The sequence below is a fragment of the Mobula birostris genome, chromosome 11 (assembly GCF_030028105.1).
Source record: "Mobula birostris isolate sMobBir1 chromosome 11, sMobBir1.hap1, whole genome shotgun sequence".
NCBI classification, from domain to species: Eukaryota; Metazoa; Chordata; class Chondrichthyes; order Myliobatiformes; family Myliobatidae; genus Mobula; species Mobula birostris.
In genome coordinates this window covers 11,470,741-11,492,818 of record NC_092380.1, presented here as the reverse complement: position 1 = coordinate 11,492,818, position 22,078 = coordinate 11,470,741, and the positions used below count along the sequence as shown (strand labels likewise).

At 44.7% G+C, this 22,078-nt stretch overlaps 1 protein-coding gene across 1 annotated transcript in view; it reads left to right on the top strand.

Moving 5' to 3' along the window:
• Positions 1 to 22,078, top strand: part of ddx47 (DEAD (Asp-Glu-Ala-Asp) box polypeptide 47) — a 51,354-nt gene that overhangs the window by 7,020 nt on the left and 22,256 nt on the right. Inside the window, 8 exon segments of the mRNA XM_072271626.1 lie at positions 4,709 to 4,802; positions 10,544 to 10,732; positions 11,137 to 11,208; positions 14,204 to 14,322; positions 18,731 to 18,802; positions 19,611 to 19,727; positions 20,354 to 20,500; positions 20,595 to 20,732. Coding sequence (XP_072127727.1) covers positions 4,709 to 4,802; positions 10,544 to 10,732; positions 11,137 to 11,208; positions 14,204 to 14,322; positions 18,731 to 18,802; positions 19,611 to 19,727; positions 20,354 to 20,500; positions 20,595 to 20,732 — 948 coding nt within the window.

Below are 22,078 nucleotides of genomic sequence, written 5' to 3'. Positions count from 1 at the left end.
CTCTGAGTGAAGATGTTTCCCCTTATGTTCCCCTTAAACATTTCACCTTTCACCCTTATCCCATTTTCTCTTGTTCTAAAACCATAAGGCGTAGTAGCAGAATTAGGTCTTTTGGCTCACCAAGTCTGCTCCACCAGCCCATTGGGGCAGTTTTATTATCCCCCTGTTTTCCTGCCTTCTCCCTGTAAACTTTAACATCCTGGTTAATCAAAAACTTAACAAAATCCGCTTTTAAGTATACCCAAAGTCTTCTGATGGCATCAGCAATGAATTCCAGTGATTCACTGCCCTCTGGCTAAAGAAATTCCTCCTCATCTGTGTTAAAATGCATGTCCTTCTATTCTGAGGCTGTGGCCTCTGATCCCAGACTCACTCTATTTAGGAAACATCCTCTCCACATCCACACTATAATGAAGGAGATCGTGATCTTTGACCATGATTGTTCTCGGCAAGTTTTTCTACAGAAGTGGTTTGCCATTGCCACCTTCTAAGCAGTGTCTTTACAAGATGGATGACCCCGGCTGTTATCAATACCCTTTATAGACTGCCTGCCTGGTGTCAGTGGTTGCATAACCAGGACTTGTGATGTGCACCAGCTACCTGTATGACTATCCCACCTGCTCCCATGGCTTCATGTGTCCCTGATTGGCGTGGGGGGGGGTGCAGGTGCTACTTCTTGCCTGAGGGTGACCTGCAGGCTAGCGGAGGGAAGGAGCGCCTTACACCTCCTTTGGTAGAGACATATCTCCACCCTGCCACCTCAATTGTGTACCCCTATCTTCAAGTCCTGGCAACATCCTTGTAAGTTTTCTCTGCACTCTTTCTTGGTAGTTGACCAGAAGTACACACAATACTCCAAATTAGGCCCCACCAATGTCTTATACAACTTCAACATAACATCCCAATTCCTGTACTCAATAATTTGATTTATGAAGGCCAATATGCCAAAAGCTCTCTTTATTACCCTATCAAGGAATTATGGATCTATATTCTCAGATCCCTCTGTTGTACTGCAATCTGCAGTGCCCTTCTGCTCATTGTGAAAATACAACCCTGGTTGGACCTCTCAAAGTGCAAGGCTTCAAATTTGTCTGCATTAAGTTCCATCTATCATTTTTCCAGATGATTCAGATCCCTCTGCAAGCTATGATAGCCTTCCTTGCTGTCCGCTACACCCCCAAACTTGGTGTCATCCGCAAATTTTCTGATCCATTTTACTACATTATCATCTAGATCATTGGCATAGATGATTAAAAAAAAGTGTGCCCAGTACAGGTCCCTGGGGAACACTGCTAGTCACAGTCCGCCCGCGAAATCAATGTCAAATAGAACTTACTATCTCGCCTTGAGTGCCAAGCGACTGAACCTATTGGGCCAACCTCCCGTGTGGGACCTTGTCAAAGGCCTTGCATGTAGACAATACCCACTGTCTTAACCTTTTTCAACTTTCCTGGTAACTTCTTTGAAAAACTATAAGATTGGTTAGACGCAAACTACCATGCACAAAGCCACATTGACTACCCCTAATCTGTCCCTGTCTATCCAAGTATGTGTATGTTTTGTCCCTTAGAATACTTTCCAATAACTTAGCCACTACTGATGTCAGGCTCACCAGCCTATAATTTCTCGGCTTGTTCTTAGTGTCTTTCTTAAACAAGAGAACAACCTTAGATATCCTACACCTCACCCATGGCCAAAGATGTTTTAAACACCTCTGCTAGGGCTCCTGCAGTTTCTGCACTAGGCTCCCACAAGGTCCAAGGGAACACCTTTTCAGGCTGTGGGGAACTTATTCACCCTGATTTACCTCTTTGACAGCAAGTAGCTCCTCTGGAATCTGTATATACCTAGTCCGTGACCTTACTGCTGGTTTGCATCACCTCTGTAGACTCTATCCGTCTTCCTAGTAAATACAGATGCAAATTATCCATTTAAGATCTCCCCATATCCTTCGACTCCATGCATTTATGGCCTTTCTGATCTTCAAGAGGACCAGTTTTGTCATTTGCTCTCCTTTTGCTCTTAATATATCTGTAGAAGCCCTTGGGATTCTCCTTCACTTTGTCTGCTAGAGCAACCTCATGCCTACTGATTTCCTCCTTAAGTCTTCTTTTGTTCTTGTACTTCTCAAGTACCTCATTTGTTCCTGGCTGCCTATACCTGCTGTGCACCTCCTTCTTAACCAGGACCTCAATATCTCAAAAACCATGGTTCCCTAAACCTTTTATTCTGACAGGAACCGTGTACTCTCAAAATTTCACCTTTGAATGCTTCCCACTTAGCCAGCACATCTTTGCCAGAAAACAATCTTTCCTACTCCACACTTGCCAGATCCTTTCTGATACCATCATGGTTGGTCTTTCTCCAATGTACAATCCCAACCTGAGGACCAGACCCATCTTTCTTCATAATTATATTGAATCTAATGGCGTTATGATCATTAGGTCCAGTGTTCCCCTACTCACAGTTCTGCCACTTTCCTTGACTTTTGTTCACTAATAGGAGATCCAGTTTCACAATCTCTCTAGTTCAGATCTCTATATATTGATTAAGGAAACTTTACTGAACGCATTTGACACAAACTATCCCATCTAGCCCTTTTATAGTATGGTAGTCCCAGTCGATATGTGGAAAGGTAAAATCATCTGCGATCATGACCTTATGTTTTTTGCAACTGTTTGTGATTACAAATTTGTTCCTCTAAATCCCACTGATTGGGTGGTCTATAATATAACCCCATTAATGTGATCATCATTCTTTATTCCGCAGTTGCACCATTTAGTGTCAGTAGAGAAGCTCTCTAGTCTATTGTGTCTGAGCACTGTTGTGACATTTTCCCTGTCTAGTAATGCTATCCTTCCCCTTTAATCCCTCCTGCACTGTCATATATAGAACAACAGCACCCCAGAGCATTGAGCTGCCTGTCCTGCCCCTCCTGCAGTGGTTACAGTGTTATGATTCCACGTGCTGATCCACTGCCTTTCCTATGATACTCTATGCATTGAGATAGATGCAGCTCTGAACATTATACCCACTATACTCAACATTTCAATTCTTGTTTTTGTATGTAGGGTTAACAACGTCTTCTCCTACAACCACTGTATCTGCTCTAGCCCTCTGGTTCCCATCTCCCTGTAGCTCTAGTTTTTAAACACCCCTCCCCCTTCCCCCAGTGCAACACTAGCAAACCTTCCTACAGTGATGCTCACAACGCGCTGGAGGAACTCGGCAGGTCGGGCAGCATCCGTGGAAACGATCAGTCAATGCTTCAGGCCGGAACCCTTCGTCAGGACTGTAGGGGGAAGGGGCAGAGGCCCTATAATGAAGGTGGGGGGAGAGTGGCAAGGAGAAGGTCTGCTTCCTACAATGATATTTGCCCCTCTGCAGTTCAGGTACAAACCATGCTACCTGTACAGGTCCCCCTTTCCCTGAAAGAGATTCCAATGATCCTAAAACCTGAATCCCTCCCTTCTGCACCATCCATGTGTTAAATTCTATTAGCTTCCTATCTCTGGCCTCACTAGCACGTGGCACAGGTAGCAGTCCTCGTATCACAACCCTGGAGGTCCTGTCCCTTAACTTGGCGCCTAACTCCCTGAACCTGAAACTCACTTTGCAAGATCTCGTCACCCTTCCTACCCATGCCATTGATACTGAAATGCACCACAATCTCTGCCTGTTAACCATCCCACTAAAGAATGTTGTAGACGCGAGCTGAGATGGCCCTGGCACCCAGGAGGCAACATACCATCTGGGAATCCTGTTCTTATCTATGGAACCCTGTCTGTTCCGCTAACCATAGAATCTCCTTTCGCTACAGCTTGCCTCCGCCCCCGTTCCCTTCTGAGCCACAGAGCGAGACTTGGCACCAGAGGCCTAACCACTGTGGCTTTCCTCTGCTACGTTATCCCCCAAAAGTATCCAACAGTATATCTGTTCTTGAGGGGAATGACAACAGAGGTAACCTTTTCCCCCTTCTGATGGACGCCCAATTACCCATGTCCTGCATTTGGGTGTAACTACCTCTCGGTCTTGAAGATCTCCCTTGGATATCTCTGTAGCCGTCAATGCGACGCTGTAAGTACTGCGTCGCTGCAAACCCTACGCAAAGCCGACGCGGAACCCTATGCGAGAGCCTGCGTTGCTGCGGCGCGCACCTCTCCGAAAATGTAGCCGCGCGTCGCGGCAACGCAGACGGCAACAGCTGTGATTGGTCTGCTTGGTAGCATCGCATTTCATCCTACGCTGCAATAGCTTCCCATTGGGTGACTGAAGGGCAGGGAAGGAACTCTGGCTGCAATGCTTTCCATAAAGCTTTACAGACCTCCAAAATTACGGAGGACGCATTTTGCTTTTACGAAAAAAGACGCTCGCTTCTTGCTTACCCTGAGAAAGACTACCATGACCATGAAGCCTTGTGCGGGCAGGTGTGTGCGCATGCGTGACGTGTGCGAATTGCAGAGTGGCGCAGACACACCAACACGCAAGTATAAATACTCACAACGCGCGTAAGTCACTCGCGTAGGTTACGGTGTCCAGTTAACGCAGAAGTATAAATCAGGCTTGTGTCAACCATCAGCACCTCCATCCCTTTTCCCATAGCCCTGCTGTGGGAGCAGTCATGCCCGAGGCCCTTATTTGAATTTTCCTGAAGGGTTGTCGGAATGTGTAACTCAGTTTTTGTATCTCTTGCTTCTTTGTATTGTAGGGTGTGACTGAGGTTTTGTGTGAGGCCTGTCAGCAACTGGGATGGAAATCTCCAACCAGCATCCAGAAAGAAGCTTTGCCTGTGGCCTTGCAAGGTGAGAGATAGAGCAAAAGTAGCTGCTGTCTGGCTGGATATCTCAAATCTTTTTTTGCTGTTCAGCTGTGGGTATTTTCTTGTCTGGTTGCTAATTGAAGCTTTGGTGACCTGGTTAATGTTTGCATTTTTGCACATAGCAATCACCTGCCCAGTAGGGTGTTAAAAATTCCTGTGGCAATTTCGGAAGGGGAAGTTCCTCCTGAGTGTCTGGCTCACATTTAACCATAAACATCACTCAACAGAAATCCCCAGCTTGTCATTAAATTGGTAATCGCAAGAGCTCTTTCTGCATGAGCTGTGTTCCCCGTTTCCCGATGTTGCAACTTTTTTTTTGAGGATGTGATGGAGACTTAGTAGAGGGGAACTAGTCAATGTGGTGTATTTAAATTTCCAAAAGGCATTTGACATGAGGCCCTCTGTTGGTCAGGGTCAACCATGGATATTACGTCCTTACTGTATGTGATACGCAAGCCAAAACAGTATGATATGGAGAGCAAGCTGTTGCCCACGTGGCAGGCATCCCTTCTCCACGCAGCCGATAAACCCAGAGGATTGTCGGAGACCGGTACAGTTTGGCATCAGCAGAGTCGCAAGAGTTGCCAGTCAGCGTTGAATGCAATCTAGGATTGCCTTAGGGTAGGGGTCCCCAACCTTTTTTGCTCCGCAGACCGGTTTAATATTGACAATATTCTTGCGGACCGGCCGACCAGTGGGGGGGGTGGGGGTTGGGTGTTAATCACGACCGGAAAACAGGTGATAAGTCAACTAATTCACTTATAAGTGGCTAATATACTCAATTTCATTTCTAAAAGGGTTTATCTAATGAATTTAATATTAAACACATAGCACATATTTTCCCTGTATGAACATACAAAATCATTGCAATACACCAATATTGGTGAATCAGTGGGAGCCCTGGGGTTGTTTCCTTGCAACAAGACGGTCCTATCGAGGGGTCATGGGAGACAGCGATACTCGAAGGGGGTTCCTTGTGTCCAGTCTATTCCGCAATTTAGTTTTCGTTGGATTCATTGCAGAAAGCTCCGCTTCGCAGCGATATGATTTTGGAAATGGAAGCAACGTTTTCAGTGCTTTCGTGGCTATCTCAGGATATTCAGCCTTGACTTTGATCCAGAATGCCGACAAAGATGTTAATGTCAAACATACTTTTCAGCCCGCCGTCATTTGCAAGCTCGAGGAGTTGATCTTCTTCCTGCACTGACATAGATGACGCGTGGGTAATGACCTCGCGTGCGTTCCAAGTTCTGACAGTGGGCGTGGCAGGGAATGAGGAAAGGTGCAGCTGACTCATATCGTTTCATATCGCCAAATCATATCGTTTCCTCGCTGCCCGGTGGTTGGAGACCACTGTCTTAGGGACTCGGGCCCTGGATTTTTCCTCAGGGTTTACTCCCAAAGCACTCCCCATCAGTGGGTATAGACGCAAGGTAGCAGAGGTTTGAGATTAGAGTTTTCCTTCTAGATGAGCTGCCAAACATGGCTGAGGAGCCCCATCTGCCTGAAGCGACTGGTTTTAAATGCCAGAAACCTGCCCTGGCGCCTTCTGTCAGTAGTAACGGTAACGTTGTGCTTAGTAGCCACATGTGAAGCCTATGAGCTGGGCTTGGTTGTCAGAGGCTGTCTGAGACGCATGACGTTGGGAGCATTTAATAGGTAGTGGGAACTCATCCCCACCACCACGACTGACTATAACAACCTTAAGGAACTGGCATTTGACAAGATGCCATGTAAAATGCCGCTGAATAAATTAACAACCTAAAGTATTAGAAGAAGTGTGTTATCATGGAATGAAAACTATTTGTGACATCGAAAAACAAAGAGCTGGAGAAAGTTGGTCCTCCTCAGGCACGAGGAATGTAATTGGTAAATTATACCAGTGGTTTTTGGTCCTCACATTTTAATTTAATGACCTGGATGAAGGAAAAGAAATTGAAGTTTTTAAAGTTTGCCAATGATATGGAAATGGATGGAAGAGCACGTTGTGGTTCTGCAGTGTGCTGTGGAATGGGTGACTGGGCAAAAGACCTGGAGTTTAATGTTGGTAATTGTAGGCAATGCTCTTTATTTAAGAGCAATGAAGAGATGCATTCTTATCTAAATGTAGAGAGGCTGCATGCAAGTAAAGTTCAAAGAGATCTGAGTCACAAATTTGTAGGTATGTTGGCCTTTATTGCCCTGGGCTCGGAATATGAGAATTCAGGTGAAGAATGTTGTGGCTCGGACTTGTTTCGGACTATCAGCCTTTCCTCACAAGATACACACAAAATGCTGGAGGAACTCAGCAGGCCGGGCAGCATCTGTGGAAAAGAGTAATCGGTCGACATTTCATGCTGAGACCCTTCATCAGTCCTGTGTTTCAGATCATTGTCTTGTTGCATCATCCAACTTCTACTAAGCTTCTGGTGATGGACTGCTATCCTGGCATTCTCCTGTAAAATGTCTCGATACAATTTTGAATTCATTCTTCCCTCAACAATTGCAAGCTGTCCAGGCCCTGAGGCAGCAAAGCAGCCCCAAACCATGATGCTCGTTCCACCATGCTTCACAGTGGGGATGAGGTTTAAGTGTTGGTGTGCAGTGCCCTTTTTCCCCCAAGCATAGCAGTGTGCATTTCTGCCAAAAAGTTGAACTTTTGTCTCATCTGTCCACAGAACATTGTCCCAGAAGCATTGTGGAACATCCAGGTGGTCTTTTGCAAACTTGAGATGTGCAGCAATGTTTTCTTTTGGAGAGCAGGGGAGCAGTTTCTTCCCCTCTCCGTCTAATTCCTGGGTGGACAATGGACCTTTTGAATACTACCTCATTTTTTAAAATGCATATTATTTCTGTTTTTTGCTTGTTTTCGATCTGTTCAGTATATGAATACTGTGATTAATTTACCTTATTATTATTATTCATTCTTCTATATTATGTATTGCATTGAACGGCTGCTGCTAAATTAACAAATTTCACAACACAAGCCGGTGATAATAAATCTGATTCTGATTCGTCCGTGGTGTCCTTCCATGAACACTGTTATTGATCTGCGTTTTTCTCATAATGGACACATGAACAGAGACTTTAGCAAGTTCTAGATATTTCTGCAGGTCTTTTGCTGTTGCCCTTGGGTTCTTTCTGCCTCCTTCAGCATTGCCCGTTGTACTCTTGGTGCGATCTTTGCAGGTTGCCCGCTCCTCGGATTGTAGCAACAGTACTGAATTTCCTCCATATGTAGACAATTTCTCTAATTGTGGACTGATAAACACTCGGATCTTTAGAAATGTTTTTGTAGCCTTTTCCAGCTTTGCATCTCTACAATTCTTCTAAGGTCCTCTGAAAGTTGTTTTGATCGAGGCATGGTGCACATAAGCAGAACTTTCTTGAGAAGAGCAGGCTCTGTCAGTAACCTGATTTACTGTGTCTTTTTTTTTAATAGGGCAAGGGACCTCTACAACCCACACCTCCAATCTCATCTCACTGACTGGAACACCTGACTCCAAATAGCTTTTGTAAAAGGCATTACCCTGGAGGTTCATGTACTTTTTTGAACCTAAACTGTGATTGCTTAAATGGTGTACTCAGTATTGATGAGAAGAAGTAGAATTATTTGTGTGTTATTAGTTTAGGCAGATTGTGTTTGTCTATTATTGTGACTTAGAAGAAGATCTGATCATTTTTTATGAGTAATGCAGAAAACCAGTTAATTGTAAAGAGTTCACAAACTTTTTCGTGCAACTGTACCTCAATTGGATCACACTTGAGTCTCACAGTATGATAGAAAATGAATCTGATAGCCAAAGTAAAATCACCTGCCAGTAGCATAGAACAGCACAATACAGGTCCTTTGACCCATGATGTTCCGACCTTTTAACCTACTCCAAAATCAATAGAGTTCTTCCACACACATCAAAGTTGCTGGTGAACACAGCAGGCCAGGCAGCATCTCTAGGAAGAGGTACAGTCGACGTTTCAGGCCGAGACCCTTCGTCAGAACTAACTGAAGGAAGAGCTAGTAAGAGATTTGAAAGTGGGAGGGGGAGATCCAAAATGACAGGAGAAGACAGGAGGGAGAGGGATGGAGCCAAGAGCTGGACAGTTGATTGGCAAAAGGGATACGAGAGGATCATGGGACGAGAGGCCTAGGAAGAAAGAAAGGGGGAGGGGGGAAGCCCAGAGGATGGGCAAGGGGTATAGTGAGAGGGACAGAGGGAGAAAAAGGAGAGAGAGAGAAAGAATGTGTGTATATAAATAAATAACGGATGGGGTACGAGTGGGAGGTGGGGCATTAGCAGAAGTTTGAGAAGTCAATGTTCATGCCATTAGGTTGGAGGCTACCCAGACGGAATATAAGGTGTTGTTCCTCCAATCTGAGTGTCCCAGACGGAATATAGGGTGTTGTTCCTCCAACCTGAGTCTATCCACGGCCTCCTCTACTGTATCTATCCACGGCCTCCTCTACTGTAAAGATGAAGCCACACTCAGGTTGGAGGAACAACCCTATTTATTTATATACACACATTCTTTCTCTCTCTCCTTTTTCTCCCTCTGTCCCTCTCACTATACCCCTTGCCCATCCTCTGGGTTTTATCCCCCCTCCCCCTTTTCCTTCTCCCTGGGCCTCCTGTCCCGTGATCCTCTCATATCCCTTTTGCCAATCACTTGTCCAGCTCTTGGCTCCATCCCTCCCCCTCCTGTCCTCTCCTATCATTTTGGATCTTCCCCTCCCCCTCCCACTTTTAAATCTCTTACTAGCTCTTCCTTCAGTTAGTCCTGACGAAGGGTCTCGGCCTGAAACGTCAACTGTAGCTCTTCCTAGAGATGCTGCCTGGCCTGCTGCGTTCACCAGCAACTTTGATGTGTGTTGCTTGAATTTCCAGCATCTGCAGAATTCCTCGTATAAAATTCTTTCTTCCCTTATAACCCTTCATTTTTTTTTCATCCAAGTGTCTATCTCAAGTCTCTTAAATTAATATATATGGCTCTACCACTAACCCTGGCAGCATGTTCCATGCACTTAACCGCTACCTGGTTGCTTTACTGTTTGGTATGGAGGGGTCACTGCACAGGATAAGTAAAAACTGCAGGTGTTTTCAGCTCCATCTTAGGTATTTGTCTCCCAGTCATCAAGGACACCTTCAAAAGTTGATGCCTCAGAAAGATGGCGTCCATCATTAAGGGCCCCCACCATCCATAGCTGCCATCGAAAAGGAGGTACGGAAGCCTGAAGATACACAATGTTTTATGAAGACTTCTCCCCCCCGCCCCTGTCAGATTACTGAATGGACAATGAATCCATGAACACCATCTCACTATTTTTGCTCTGTTTTTGCAGTAAATTTATTTTTTTTGCATGTTTCTTATTGTAATTTATGGTATTTTGTGTATTGCATTGTTCTGCTGCTGCAAAACAACAGATTTTATGATGCGTCAGTGATGATAAACCTGATTCTCTGTGTCAAAAAGCTAGCGTTATTGAATTATGGCAGAGTTGTACTGACTTAACTGTCAACCTCAAAGCTCATGCTCGTATTAGTAAAGCCAGATTTCCTGATTGTATCCACCAACTATGTCAGGTTTTTGGGAGCCTTTAACACTAACACAGTATAAAACTCACCAGTGTCTCAGTGTGAACTAAAGATTACCACTAAGCACGTACCTCAGCATTTTCTGGGCACCCACCTCTTGCTCCACTTGTGTTGAGCTGGGCTGCATTTGACCATGACTCCCTCTTTCTTTCAGGGCGGGACATTATTGGCCTGGCTGAGACTGGCTCTGGAAAGACGGGCGCCTTCGCCCTGCCGATTCTGCAGGCCTTGCTGGAGAAACCTCAACGCCTCTTTGCGCTTGTCCTGACGCCGACCCGGGAGCTGGCCTTCCAGATCTCTGAGCAGTTTGAGGCCCTGGGTTCTTCGATTGGAGTGAAGTCCGGTCAGTAAGTGATGCCTTGTGGGGATGGGGAGAAAGGAGTTATGTTGAGTTCGGATGGGGAGTGGGGGGGAGAGAAAAGTTATGATGGGATGTGGTATATTTGGAGGAAAAAGAAAATTTATGGATGGTGTGAGGTGAGGTATAGGCAGTGGTGCAAGTTGGTGTAGATTGAGGTTGTGTAATTTATAAGGTGTTCTTTGCCTTTCATCCGCACTGGAATGCAATAGTAAAGCCACCCTGTGGCCAGGTCATTTCATGTTTGGTGCATTGCCTGTTATCGTCAGTGCCAAAAACTGTCATTGGTTACAAGATACTAAAATGGTTCATGGTTTTGTTGGGACGTGGTGCTATGGTGAGGACCTCCTGTTTCTCCTAATCTGATGAATCTGCCTTTTCCCTTGCAGCGGTGATTGTGGGCGGAATTGATATGATGTCACAGAGTCTTGCTTTGGCGAAGAAACCGCATGTCATCATAGGTGAGTTCTGGCTTTCCTGTGTCCTCCTTCCTCTTCTAAACACTGGCTGGTACGAGGCTGCCTGCTGTCCCTCCAACTTCTGGGTTTTCCTTGGCCCCTTCTGATGGAGTCTTTTTGTAGGAGTTAGGGCGAATATCTCTGTCTCAAACTAGCAGAATCTATTTTATGTGATGAGACGCTGTTAGGGAAACTAATTTGCCAAGGAATTTCAATTAAAGTCCCTAATAAATTGGACACGGGCTTCAAAGTGACTAGAGAGTGCCTTTATTCATGTTTAAGGGAAGAATGACTCAGTTAACGGTGTGATCTTCAAGTCTTCCAAAGAACAATAGTCACAGCCCTTTTTATGTACGCACACCGAAGGTCAATTACATCAAAGTTCAAAAAGTCAATCCTGTGCGTTTTATCAATTCTAACAAAAAGGCAGTCTCTTTTCTACCCACAACACACAGACAGGTTGTCAGAACATCCTTAAAACTAAGATAGATTATTGTAAATGTGCTGAGAACCCAGGCCAAATGGTGAGTCTTTATTTATGATCTGAAGAAGGTTCATTAAACCTTAGATGCAATAAATCATTAAAGTATCATTTGTTTTGTTTGTTACTACCAGACTGGTGAAGGAAAACCATACACACGGTTTAATTATTGGGAACTTGACAGCCCACAGGGTCCTCCCCACAGTTTATGACCTTCACTGTCTCCATCTTGTTTACAGTACTGTGTTATGCACTAGAATCAGCACTAGGCATATTGTTAGTTAAAGGAAGGTACAGGGTGTTAACAACTCAGATATTTTAAGAGTTTATTCAGAGTTTTCTTCCTCATTAAGTCACGTGGCCTCGTGGTGTACCGCAGTAGGCTAGAGAGCAGTCTTGTGTTCACAGCAGTACCCTGAAGGGCAGCACCACGATTCTCTGCTGATCTAGGCATTAAACAATACAGTCACGCAATTCTATAGTCTTGCAAAGGTATTTACCCGACCCAGTTGGCCAAAATCCTCCACAGATTCACAAATGCTACATTTAAATTTTGTGTGAATGAAAGAGACAAAGTAAAGGCTTTTACAAATTAGATTCTACACATGATCAAAGAACTCAGGCAATGACTTTAACCCAGCAACTATATTTCTTTATTGATCGCTCACCTTCTTTTCCATTCCCCATTCTGGCTCCCCCCTTGCCCCTTCTCTTCTCTTCTCTTCTCCTGCCTATTACTGCCCTCTGTAAGTCCTGATGAAGGGTCTCAGCCTGAAACAGCGACTGTTTCTCTCTTCCATAGACGCTGCCTGGCCTGCTGAGCTCCTCCAGCATTTTGTGTGTTGCTTGGATTTCGAGCATCTGCAGATTTTCTTTTGTTTGTGACTGTTCTCTGGTGCCCCTTTCTCCCATGGTCTGCTTTACTTCCTATAAGATTCTTTCTTCTTCAGCCCTTAAATTTTTTCACCTATCACCTCCCAGCTTGTACTCCTTTGCCTCCCTGCCTTCTTATTCTGGCTTTCTCTCCTTCCTTTCCAGTCCAGATGAAGGGTCTTGGCCCAAGACATTGGCTCTTTATTCCTCTCGATAGATGCTGCCTGAGTTCCTCCAATACGTCTGTCCGTCCCTCCCCACCGCGATTTAATCCTAGCCTAATCACGGGACAATTGGGTCAACACAAAATTGCTCTTTTCTTGCTTCAATACCTTCAGCTAGATGTCAATCAAATCTTCACTATGCTTCATGGTCTTTTTAGCTATTTAGCACAAGGCTGTATTCCTGTGCTTAAAATTTACCTCTCCCAGTCCCCGGGGATCATGGATGACTCACTTCCACTCTGATGGCTTTTAAAGAATCAGAAGAAAGCAGTGTGCAGAATCCTTCGCGGTCGCTGGAGGATAATTTGTGAGCTGGTATATTCCTTCCACTGAGGTATTTGAGCTCCCTGTGTTGGTACTCAAGATCCCAAATGGTTTATCCCAATTTGTTTGGGAAAGGGCCAGGGATTTCTGGGAGTCAGTAGGGATATAGCATTTTTCAGGGAGATTCTATGCACGTTCTTGAATCTCTTCCTCTGTCCACCTGGTCATCTCTTTTCATGCCAGAGCTCAAAACGTTGTCCATTGCGGAAGTCCACCATCTGGTTTTCAATAATGTGGTCTGGAAAAAAAATTGCTGTTATGTTTTTGATGTATTATTTATAGCCAAAGTTTTGCAAGAGGTTATTTTTTTCCCATGTTGTGCTCTTAGGTAAGGTCTCAATTTCATGCAGCCATAAATCTTGGATAGGTGGCCGCATGGCAGATTGGATTCTGCAGTAAAAGCAGTAATAGTTACTGCACTGGATAGTCCTCACTCCTATGTCAGAACACATACCTTAAACAGGAGGCACTTGATCCGGAAGACCATATCCCATAAGACAATAGGAGCATAATTCCACCCATCTGGTCTGCCCTGCCATTCCATCATGGCTGATTTATTATCTCTCTCAACCCCATTCTCCTACCTTCTCCCCGTAACCTTTGAAACCCTTACGAATCAAGAACCTCTGCTTTAAATGTATCCAATAACTTGGTCTCTGCAGACGTTCACAGCAATGAATTCCACAGAATTTCGCCACCCCCTGTCTGAAGAAATTCCCCCTCATCTCTGTTGTAAAGAGACATCCCATTTTGAGGCTGTGCCCTCTGGTCCTAGATCCCCTGTTACTGGAAACATTCTCTCCAATCTGTCTAGGCCTTTCAATATTCAATGGGTTTCAGTGAGACCCCCCTCATAGTTGTAAACTCCAGCGAGTACCGTCCCGGAGCCATCAAGAGCTCCTCGTGTGTTAAAGAGGAAGAGAAATTCTGCTCGAGTTCATTTCTCCCTGTGACTTTGCACAATGGTCACCCCTGACTCCCAAGCAGAAGTAGGGAGAATCAACCCAGGCCTCAGGGCGGGGAAGTTCAGCGCTGTTGTGCCATTTCCATGATTTGTTTTCAGAGGACGTTTCTAAAATTGCCTTCTCTCTTTCAGCCACGCCAGGCCGCCTGATGGATCACCTGCAGAACACGAAGGGCTTTAATCTCCGAGCGCTCAAGTACCTGGTGATGGACGAAGCTGACAGAATCCTTAACATGGACTTTGAAGTTGAAGTATGTGAACAAGGATTTCTCGTGCTTTCCTCATTTGTTTCTTTGATGCTGCAGGATTTAATTGGAACCTTTCAGGGCTTCAAAGAGTTTTGTTTTATGGTGTAGTGTCACTGTTCTCACTGACTGTACTGTGATAACTGAGATGATCTTCGAGATGTTTGAGGTGTAAATACCCTAGGGCATTGTACTGTTTAGAATTGCACACTGGGATCAGACAGACAGAACTTTGTCACAATGTCAAACCTCTGACAATGATGTATAACCTCACTGCTGCCCAAGGCTAGAGTAGGGCTTTAACTAGGGACTTTCTGACTCATAGAACATAGATCAGTACAAAACAGGAACAGGCACTTTAGCCCACAATGTTGTGCCGAAACAACTAAAAAATAATCTAAATCAAAACTAATTCATCCTGCCTCCACTATGACCATATCCCTCCATCTTCCTCGTATTCATGTACCTATCTGAACACATCTTAAAAGCCTCTAATGTATTTGCCTCCACCACCACCATACCAGGTAGTGCACTCCAGGCATCCGCCACTCTCTGAGTAAAAAATACTTCACCCTCACATCCCCTTTGAACCTACCCCCTCTCACCTTCCATGCATGCCTTCTGGTATTAGACATTTCATCCCTGGGATGCTCCCTGCCTACTCTGTATATGCCTCTCATAATCTTATAAACCTTCATCAGACCTCCCCTCATCCTCCGCTGCTCCAGAGAAAACAATTCAAGTTTATCCAGCCTCTCATGATATCACATGCCCTCTAAACCAGGCAGCATCCTGGTAAACCTCTTCTGCACCCTCTCTCAAAGCCTCAACATCCTTCTTATATTGGGGCAGCTGGAATGGTACACAGTACTCCAGATTTGGCTTAACCAGAGTTTTATAAATTTGCAGTCCTGATGGTCTGCTTACTGTTTGACACTGCCTGGATGGCAGAGCAAATGGAGAGGGATACAACACAGAAGGAGGCCCGTTTGCCCACTCCATCTGCGCCAAGCACCTATTTTGTTCTCACCAGCTTTTCTCAGGTTCTATCCTTTGCCCTTCTCACTAGAGGCAACTTGCAGTGGTCAATGAGCCTAGCAGTTTGATGTGCGGGAGGAAACCAGAGCCCCTGGGGGGAAGCTGACGCAGTCACAGTGTAAAGTGTACAATCTCTACACAGCAGCAGAGGTTGGGGTCGAACCAGGCTTGCTGGTGTTCTGGGGAAGCAGCTCTGTCAGCTCTCCTACACTGCAGTCCCAAATGTTCATTCAATTCCAGTAATCTCCAGTGTGATAGTAATGCCTGCTCCCAAGAAGCATAACCTGTTCCTCCAAACCAGACCTGCCCCTCGATCAAAGAGCAAAGAGGGCAACTTTGCTCTTGTCCTGTCATGCTGGTTTCAAAGATAACGTCATCATTAGAAAATATTTTGGGGCATCTTAGAGTTGTAAAATATCATGGAGTTAGACAGCATGGAAACATGTCCTTTAGCCCAACAGGTCCCTGCTGACCCTTGTGCCTACCAAACTCGTCCCATTTGTCTAGAAGTACAAGTTGTGTATATAGAGTGGATTCCAGTAAATTGGGCCATCAGCTTATTTGTGCAGCTTAATTGGGAAGCCGCTTATTTGGGACAACTCTTAAACAATGAAAACTAATAGAGAAAAGAGCCGGGATTCCCTCCATTTATTTGGGACACTCTGTTGCTTAATTCTGACAGCAGACTGTTACCCAGCAGTTTCTAACTAGCGTCAGTTGAGTGCACGGATGTGGCCATTAGGCACTACACCGTGCTTAAAGCGAATAGTTTTTAAGTAGCATTAGTTGTGGTTGTGTTTGTGTTCAAGAAGCAGTAAATTTTGTCTCTGATCGTTGGCGAGAAGTAAGCACTAAGACAATTCAGAACTCTTTTGCTTACTGCGGTTTCAAGCATTCAAGTTTGGGAAGCCAGAAACGGCCGGGAGTGAAAATGAAACCATTTCACTACATCAAGTTAGGAACTACGAAAAATTTGAAGGTATTGATAATCCTCTTGAATGTGACAGTGAAAAGGAAGATTTGGAGGAAGCAATCGTCGATAGCAATGTATGAAGGTGGTCCATGACCTGCACTGCGTGTTTGCACTGATTTTGTTCATTTACAGTCAACCAAAAGAACACAGCAGATGAATTTCTCTTGATAACTATTAGACTAATACACAGTTTTATAGTACAGGTCGACCTTCACTAATCCGACTACCTGTAATCCGGTTCCTTCGATAATCCACACTGCTTTCAAATTTTCCGCGCAACTGTAATTTCAAATTTTCCGGGCCACCATACCTATCTGCTGCGCATTGTTTTGGTTGCGCTAGATCTGTTCATGTGTTGACGCGCCCCTGTAAGCACAGACAGGTGATTCCTGCTTGTTTTTCTGCATTTATTAATATCATTTGCGTGAGACACGGCCGCTGGGTGCCCGTCCGTCTCACCCGCCAGCGGTCATGCACTGCCCGCCGGCGTCGCCTGGCTGGCGCTTCATTCTCTTCTGTCCACGACCTCAGATCAGACGTGGTGACCCACTGAATTTAAGCATATTACTAAGCGGAGGAAAAGAAACTAATGAGGATTCCCTCAGTAACTGCGAGTGCAATGTAGTCTTTGGGGTAACTGCAAGTCTGTGTCTTTGCTATTGCTTTGCTCACGCTTGAGTGCTGGTAGTGGGTGTGCTTTACTTTTGCCGGTGGGGAGGGAGGGGATTGTTTCTTGCTGCCACTTACGCGGGGGAGGAAGGGGAGCGGTGGGGGGGGGGATCTTAAGAGTTCTAACATTTAACTGTCATTCATTCTTTGGGGCACTCCTCTGTTTTCATAGATGGTTGCGAAGAAAAAGAATTTCAGGATGTATATTGTACACATTTCTCTGACATTAAATGAACCTTTGAATCCTTTGATATTTTAAAGGTATGTTGAGGCGGTTAGCTATTGCTTAATGTGATCCTCCTGTAATTCGGCATTTTCACTAATCTGGCACTCCTCAGGTCCCAGTGGTGCCGGATTATAGAAGGTCGACCTGTACTGTTGTAGTATTGCTAGTGTTCTTATTTGTTCTGTATTTCATTTAAATACATAATTCGTTAGTCAGTTCTATGGTCGTTTTGTCTTTTTTTATACCTTTTGAACTATTTAACTTCTGCTAAATGGGGCAACCACTTAAATGGGCCAAAATTTACTGGTGTGATGTGTCCCAAGTAACCAGAATCCACTGTATTTTTTTAAAAAAAGGGTGAAGACCATTCTGTCCTTCTGGCCGGCTGTGCCATTTGCAGACCACAGCTGATCTGCCTCCGTTATCTTCCAGCTCAATCTCTATATCCTTTGATTCTCTCAATAGTTAGAATCAATTTGTATTTTATCTCCAATGAACACAGTTACAGACCTTTCACAGCGATCTGGGCTAGAGAATTCCAAAGTTTCATGACTCAGAACTTCATCTTAATCCTAACCCTTGCTCTGAGAAGTGCCTTTTGTGCACGTAGTCAAGCCCTAAATGAATGTGTGCTTTGATGAGATCTCCTCTTATTCTTATACAGCCTGGAGAATGTATTTCCTTTAGTGCCCGTGTCATTTGCTTGAAGAGATCCTGAACTAGCAAGAGTGGAAATATTCTGTGGTATTGAGTCCTGTCCAGTAGCAGGTTGATGCATCTCATGTACCTATGCATTGGGTGAATTAACCTGTGTTCTGTATATTGGCCAGTAGATGGTGCCATTGTCCATGATGCAGCAGAAAGCAATCAGACTATTTAACATTTAATATTCATTCCACTGTTCGTTGGAATACTGTTTCTGCAGGTAGTTGGTGCACAAAGTTACTTGAGTTACTGCCATCTTCCTGTCAGCTTGAGCCAGTCTTGCCATTCTCCTCTGACCTCTCATTAACAGGGTTTTTTGCCCACAAAACTGCCGCTCACTGGATGTGTTTTGATTTTTCTCAACATTCTCTGTTCCCAACCTTTTTTTTATATATGCCAGTGAGCCTTACCATTAACCGAGGGGTCTGTGGATCCCAGGATGGGAACCCTTGCTGTAGAGACTGCTGTGCGTGAAGATCCCAGATCAGCCTCTGCGATACCCAAACCACCCAGCTGGAACCCACAATCATCCCATGGTTAGAGTTACTGAGAACACACTTCCTGCTCATTCTGAACGACAGCTGAACCTCTTGACCATGTCTGCGTGCTTTTGTGCATTGAGCTGCTGCCACCTGATTGGCTGATCAGATGCTTGCGTTAACGTACAGGTGCACCTAAAACGTATCCACTGAGTGTATTTGTAATGGGTGATGTAAGGATTTGTTAGTTGCGGGGAATAGTCCTTTGAATGTCAAGTCCACTTTCTTATCTGGTTTCACTGACCCATAATTTTTTTTCCGTAGGTTGATAAAATTCTCAAGGTGATTCCTAGAGAGCGGAAAACCTACCTGTTCTCAGCTACAATGACTAAGAAGGTAAAGGAGGTGTTAAAGTTGAATCTGAATGAAACGCGGGAGACCAGATGCTTATAGTTACCACAATTTATTGCGCACCCTCCTGCAAGAGTTTGAGACCCAGTTGTCAAAGGGAAGGCACGTAAGTACTGCCACCATTTGACAAGTGGGCCTTCTCCCTCAGGTTATAGCCGTATATTTATACATAGTAAGCCCCATACATTACTGTTGCAAGATGTTATTTGGACTGGTATGCCCACCAAGTTTGTTTGTGCAGAACTTAGTTACAGATAAGGGAGTCCACTAGATCAAGACTTAATTACAGATGGATGTTCATTCCTGTCCTTGGTGAGCCCTCCTCCCCCTACTCAAACGAGAGTACAATGTACAATGTTATCAATCTCTCAATGTCTCTCTCTCTGTCTGTCTTAGCTGACTGCTGAAGGCAGAGTTTACTTCAGTTCAAAAATTCCTATCCTTTTAGCCAGAGGTTACATAGGTTCAAGATAATTTTTATATCCCCAGTTCCTCAGAGGGGTGCACTGAAACGGGTTACTTAATGTATCTGTGCGCATGCTTCTGGTGGAGCACCTCAGTACGGGTGGTGAGAGAGAGGGTAGGAGTCTGAGAGAGGTTAAATAAAACTCTACAGCTGCTAATGTACAAACCTCATTCCAATGGAGAACTAGCAGAACCAACAAGACACCTGGTTCAATTATTAGCAGTGTTTTTAAAAGTTGCAGTGTTGTTTCTTTCTGGGGCGGTGGGGGGTGTGTATGTGTGTGTGTGTCTTTCTTTCTCACACTCCATCTCTCCCTCCCCTAATCAGGTGCAGAAACTCCAGCGAGCTGCCCTGAAAGACCCTGTGAAATGTGCAGTGTCAACCAAGTACCAGACAGTGGAGAAGCTGCAACAATATTACGTATTTATTCCTTCCAAGTTCAAGGTAACGCACATTTAAACGGTCTTTTGCCGATTTAGTGATCCGAAGTTTTCCACCTGTGGGATGCTGACAAAGGAAGTTTTATACCCATAGAGTTTGCCACTTTACATATCAGAATTGGGAGTGCACTGTGGTGTAGTGGCTAGCATAAAACTTTACAACGCCGGTGATCCAGATCCAGATTTCCCTTCCACTCTTTGTATGTAGTTTGTGTGTTTTCTCTGTGATCCAGTGTGTTTCCTTCGGGTGCTCCAGTTTCCTCCCACATTCCAAAGATGTACAGGTTGGGGTTGGTGAGTTGTTGGCATGCTGTGTTGGTGCTAGAAGCACGTCGACATTAGCGGACTGCCCTTGGCACATCGAACTGTGTTGATCGTTGACACAGACGACAAATTACACTATGTTTGGATGTATGTGTGAGAAGTAAGAGGCTAAATTTTATCTTTAATCAGATTTGAAAGGAAAATGTTGATATTCCAATTAATAATATTAGATATGGGCCACAGAAAATAATTGGATCTGTGTTCTGGATTGAGTGAATAGTTGTACAAAGCTCACATGAAGGGAAGTTTGTGCACTGATTTTGTTCGAAGTTCCATGGTTTGTCTTTTATTCTGTTTTTTCTCTAGGATTGTTACCTGGTTTACATTCTCAATGAGCTTGCTGGGAATTCCTTCATCATCTTCTGCAGCACATGTAACAATACCCAGCGCACAGCATTGCTCCTTCGCAATCTGGGATTTACTGCCATTCCCTTGCACGGCCAGCTGAATCAGGTAGGCCGACGCACTTCACACGTTGAAGTGAAGAATTTGTCTTAAGATTCTGTTTAAAATCCTTTCCTTGGGGTTTTATTTTTATAAATTGCAGAACAAACGACTGGGTGCTTTGAATAAGTTCAAGGCCAAGTCTCGGTCAATCTTGCTGGCTACGGATGTGGCAAGTCGGGGCCTGGATATTCCTCATGTGGATGTGGTTATAAACTTCGACATTCCCACGCATTCTAAGGTAAGCCTGGGACAGAACATCTTACGTAGAACAATGCAGCACAGTCCGGGCCATTCTGCCCGTGATGTTGTACCGACCTTTTAACCCGCTCTAAAAACTATCTAACCCTTCCCTCCTACATAGCCCTCCATTTTTCTATCATCCATGTGCCAATTTAAGAGTCTGTTAAACGTCCCTAATGTATCTTCCTCTACCACCACTGCCAACAGCACATTCCAATCACTCGCCACTCTGTTTAAAAAAAAAACTTGCCTTTGACATCTCTCCTATACTTTCCTCCAGTCACCTTAAAATTATGTCCCCTTGAAATAGCAATTTCCGCCCTGGGATAAAGTCTGTGGCTGTCCACTTGATCAATCGAATTTTGAAAGGTCTAAATCGGAGGTTCCCAACAGTTTTTATGCCATGAACCGATACCATTCAGCAAGGGGTCCGTGGACTTCAGGCTGGGAACCACTGGTCTAGATGGAGTGGGTGTGTTTGATATTGCGGGAGTCTGGGACCAGAGGGCGCAACCTCAGAATAGAGTTACGTCCATTTAGGATGGAGATGAGGAGGAATTTCTTTAGCCAGAGGGTGGTGAATCAGTGGAATTTGTTGCCACAGGCAGCTGTGGGGGCCAGGTCATTGGGTGTATTTAAGGGGGAGGTGGGGAGGTTGACAGATTGTTGATTAGTCAGGGCGTGAACGATTAAGGGGTGGGAAGGCAGGAGAATGGGGTTAAGAGGAAAATGGATCAGCCATGATGAAATGGCCTAAATCTGCTCTTTTATCTTACTGTCTTGTCTATGTCACTTACATAGAAAATAACTTCTTCATTGAACATGTGGTCCTCTGTGCATTAGCTGATCAGATAGATGTGAGGTGTTGCAAATGCAAGAAGACAGTACACAGTTGAGGGCAAGATACTTAACAGTGTTGCTGAGCAGAGAGGTATTGGGATATTTGAAAGTGGCTACACAGGCCGATAAGGTGGTTAAGAAGGCTTATGGAATGCTCGGTTTTATTTGTCGAGGCATCGAGTTCAAAGGTCAGGTTTTTATGTTGCATCTTTATAAAACTCTGGTTAGGCCACATCTGGTGTACTGCATACAGTTCTGTTTGGCCCACCATAGGAAGGATGTTGAAGCTTTGGAGGGTGCACAAGAGTTTCACCAGGATGCTGCCTGGTTTACTGTCACGAGAGGCTGGATAACCTTGGGTTGTTTTCTGTGGAGTGCCAGAGGCTGAAGGGAGATCTGATAGAGGTTCATTAGATTATGAGAGGCATAGACAGGGAGCATCTGTTTCCCAGGGTTGAAGTGTCTCATATCAGAGGGCGTGCGTTGATGGTGAGAAGGGGTAGG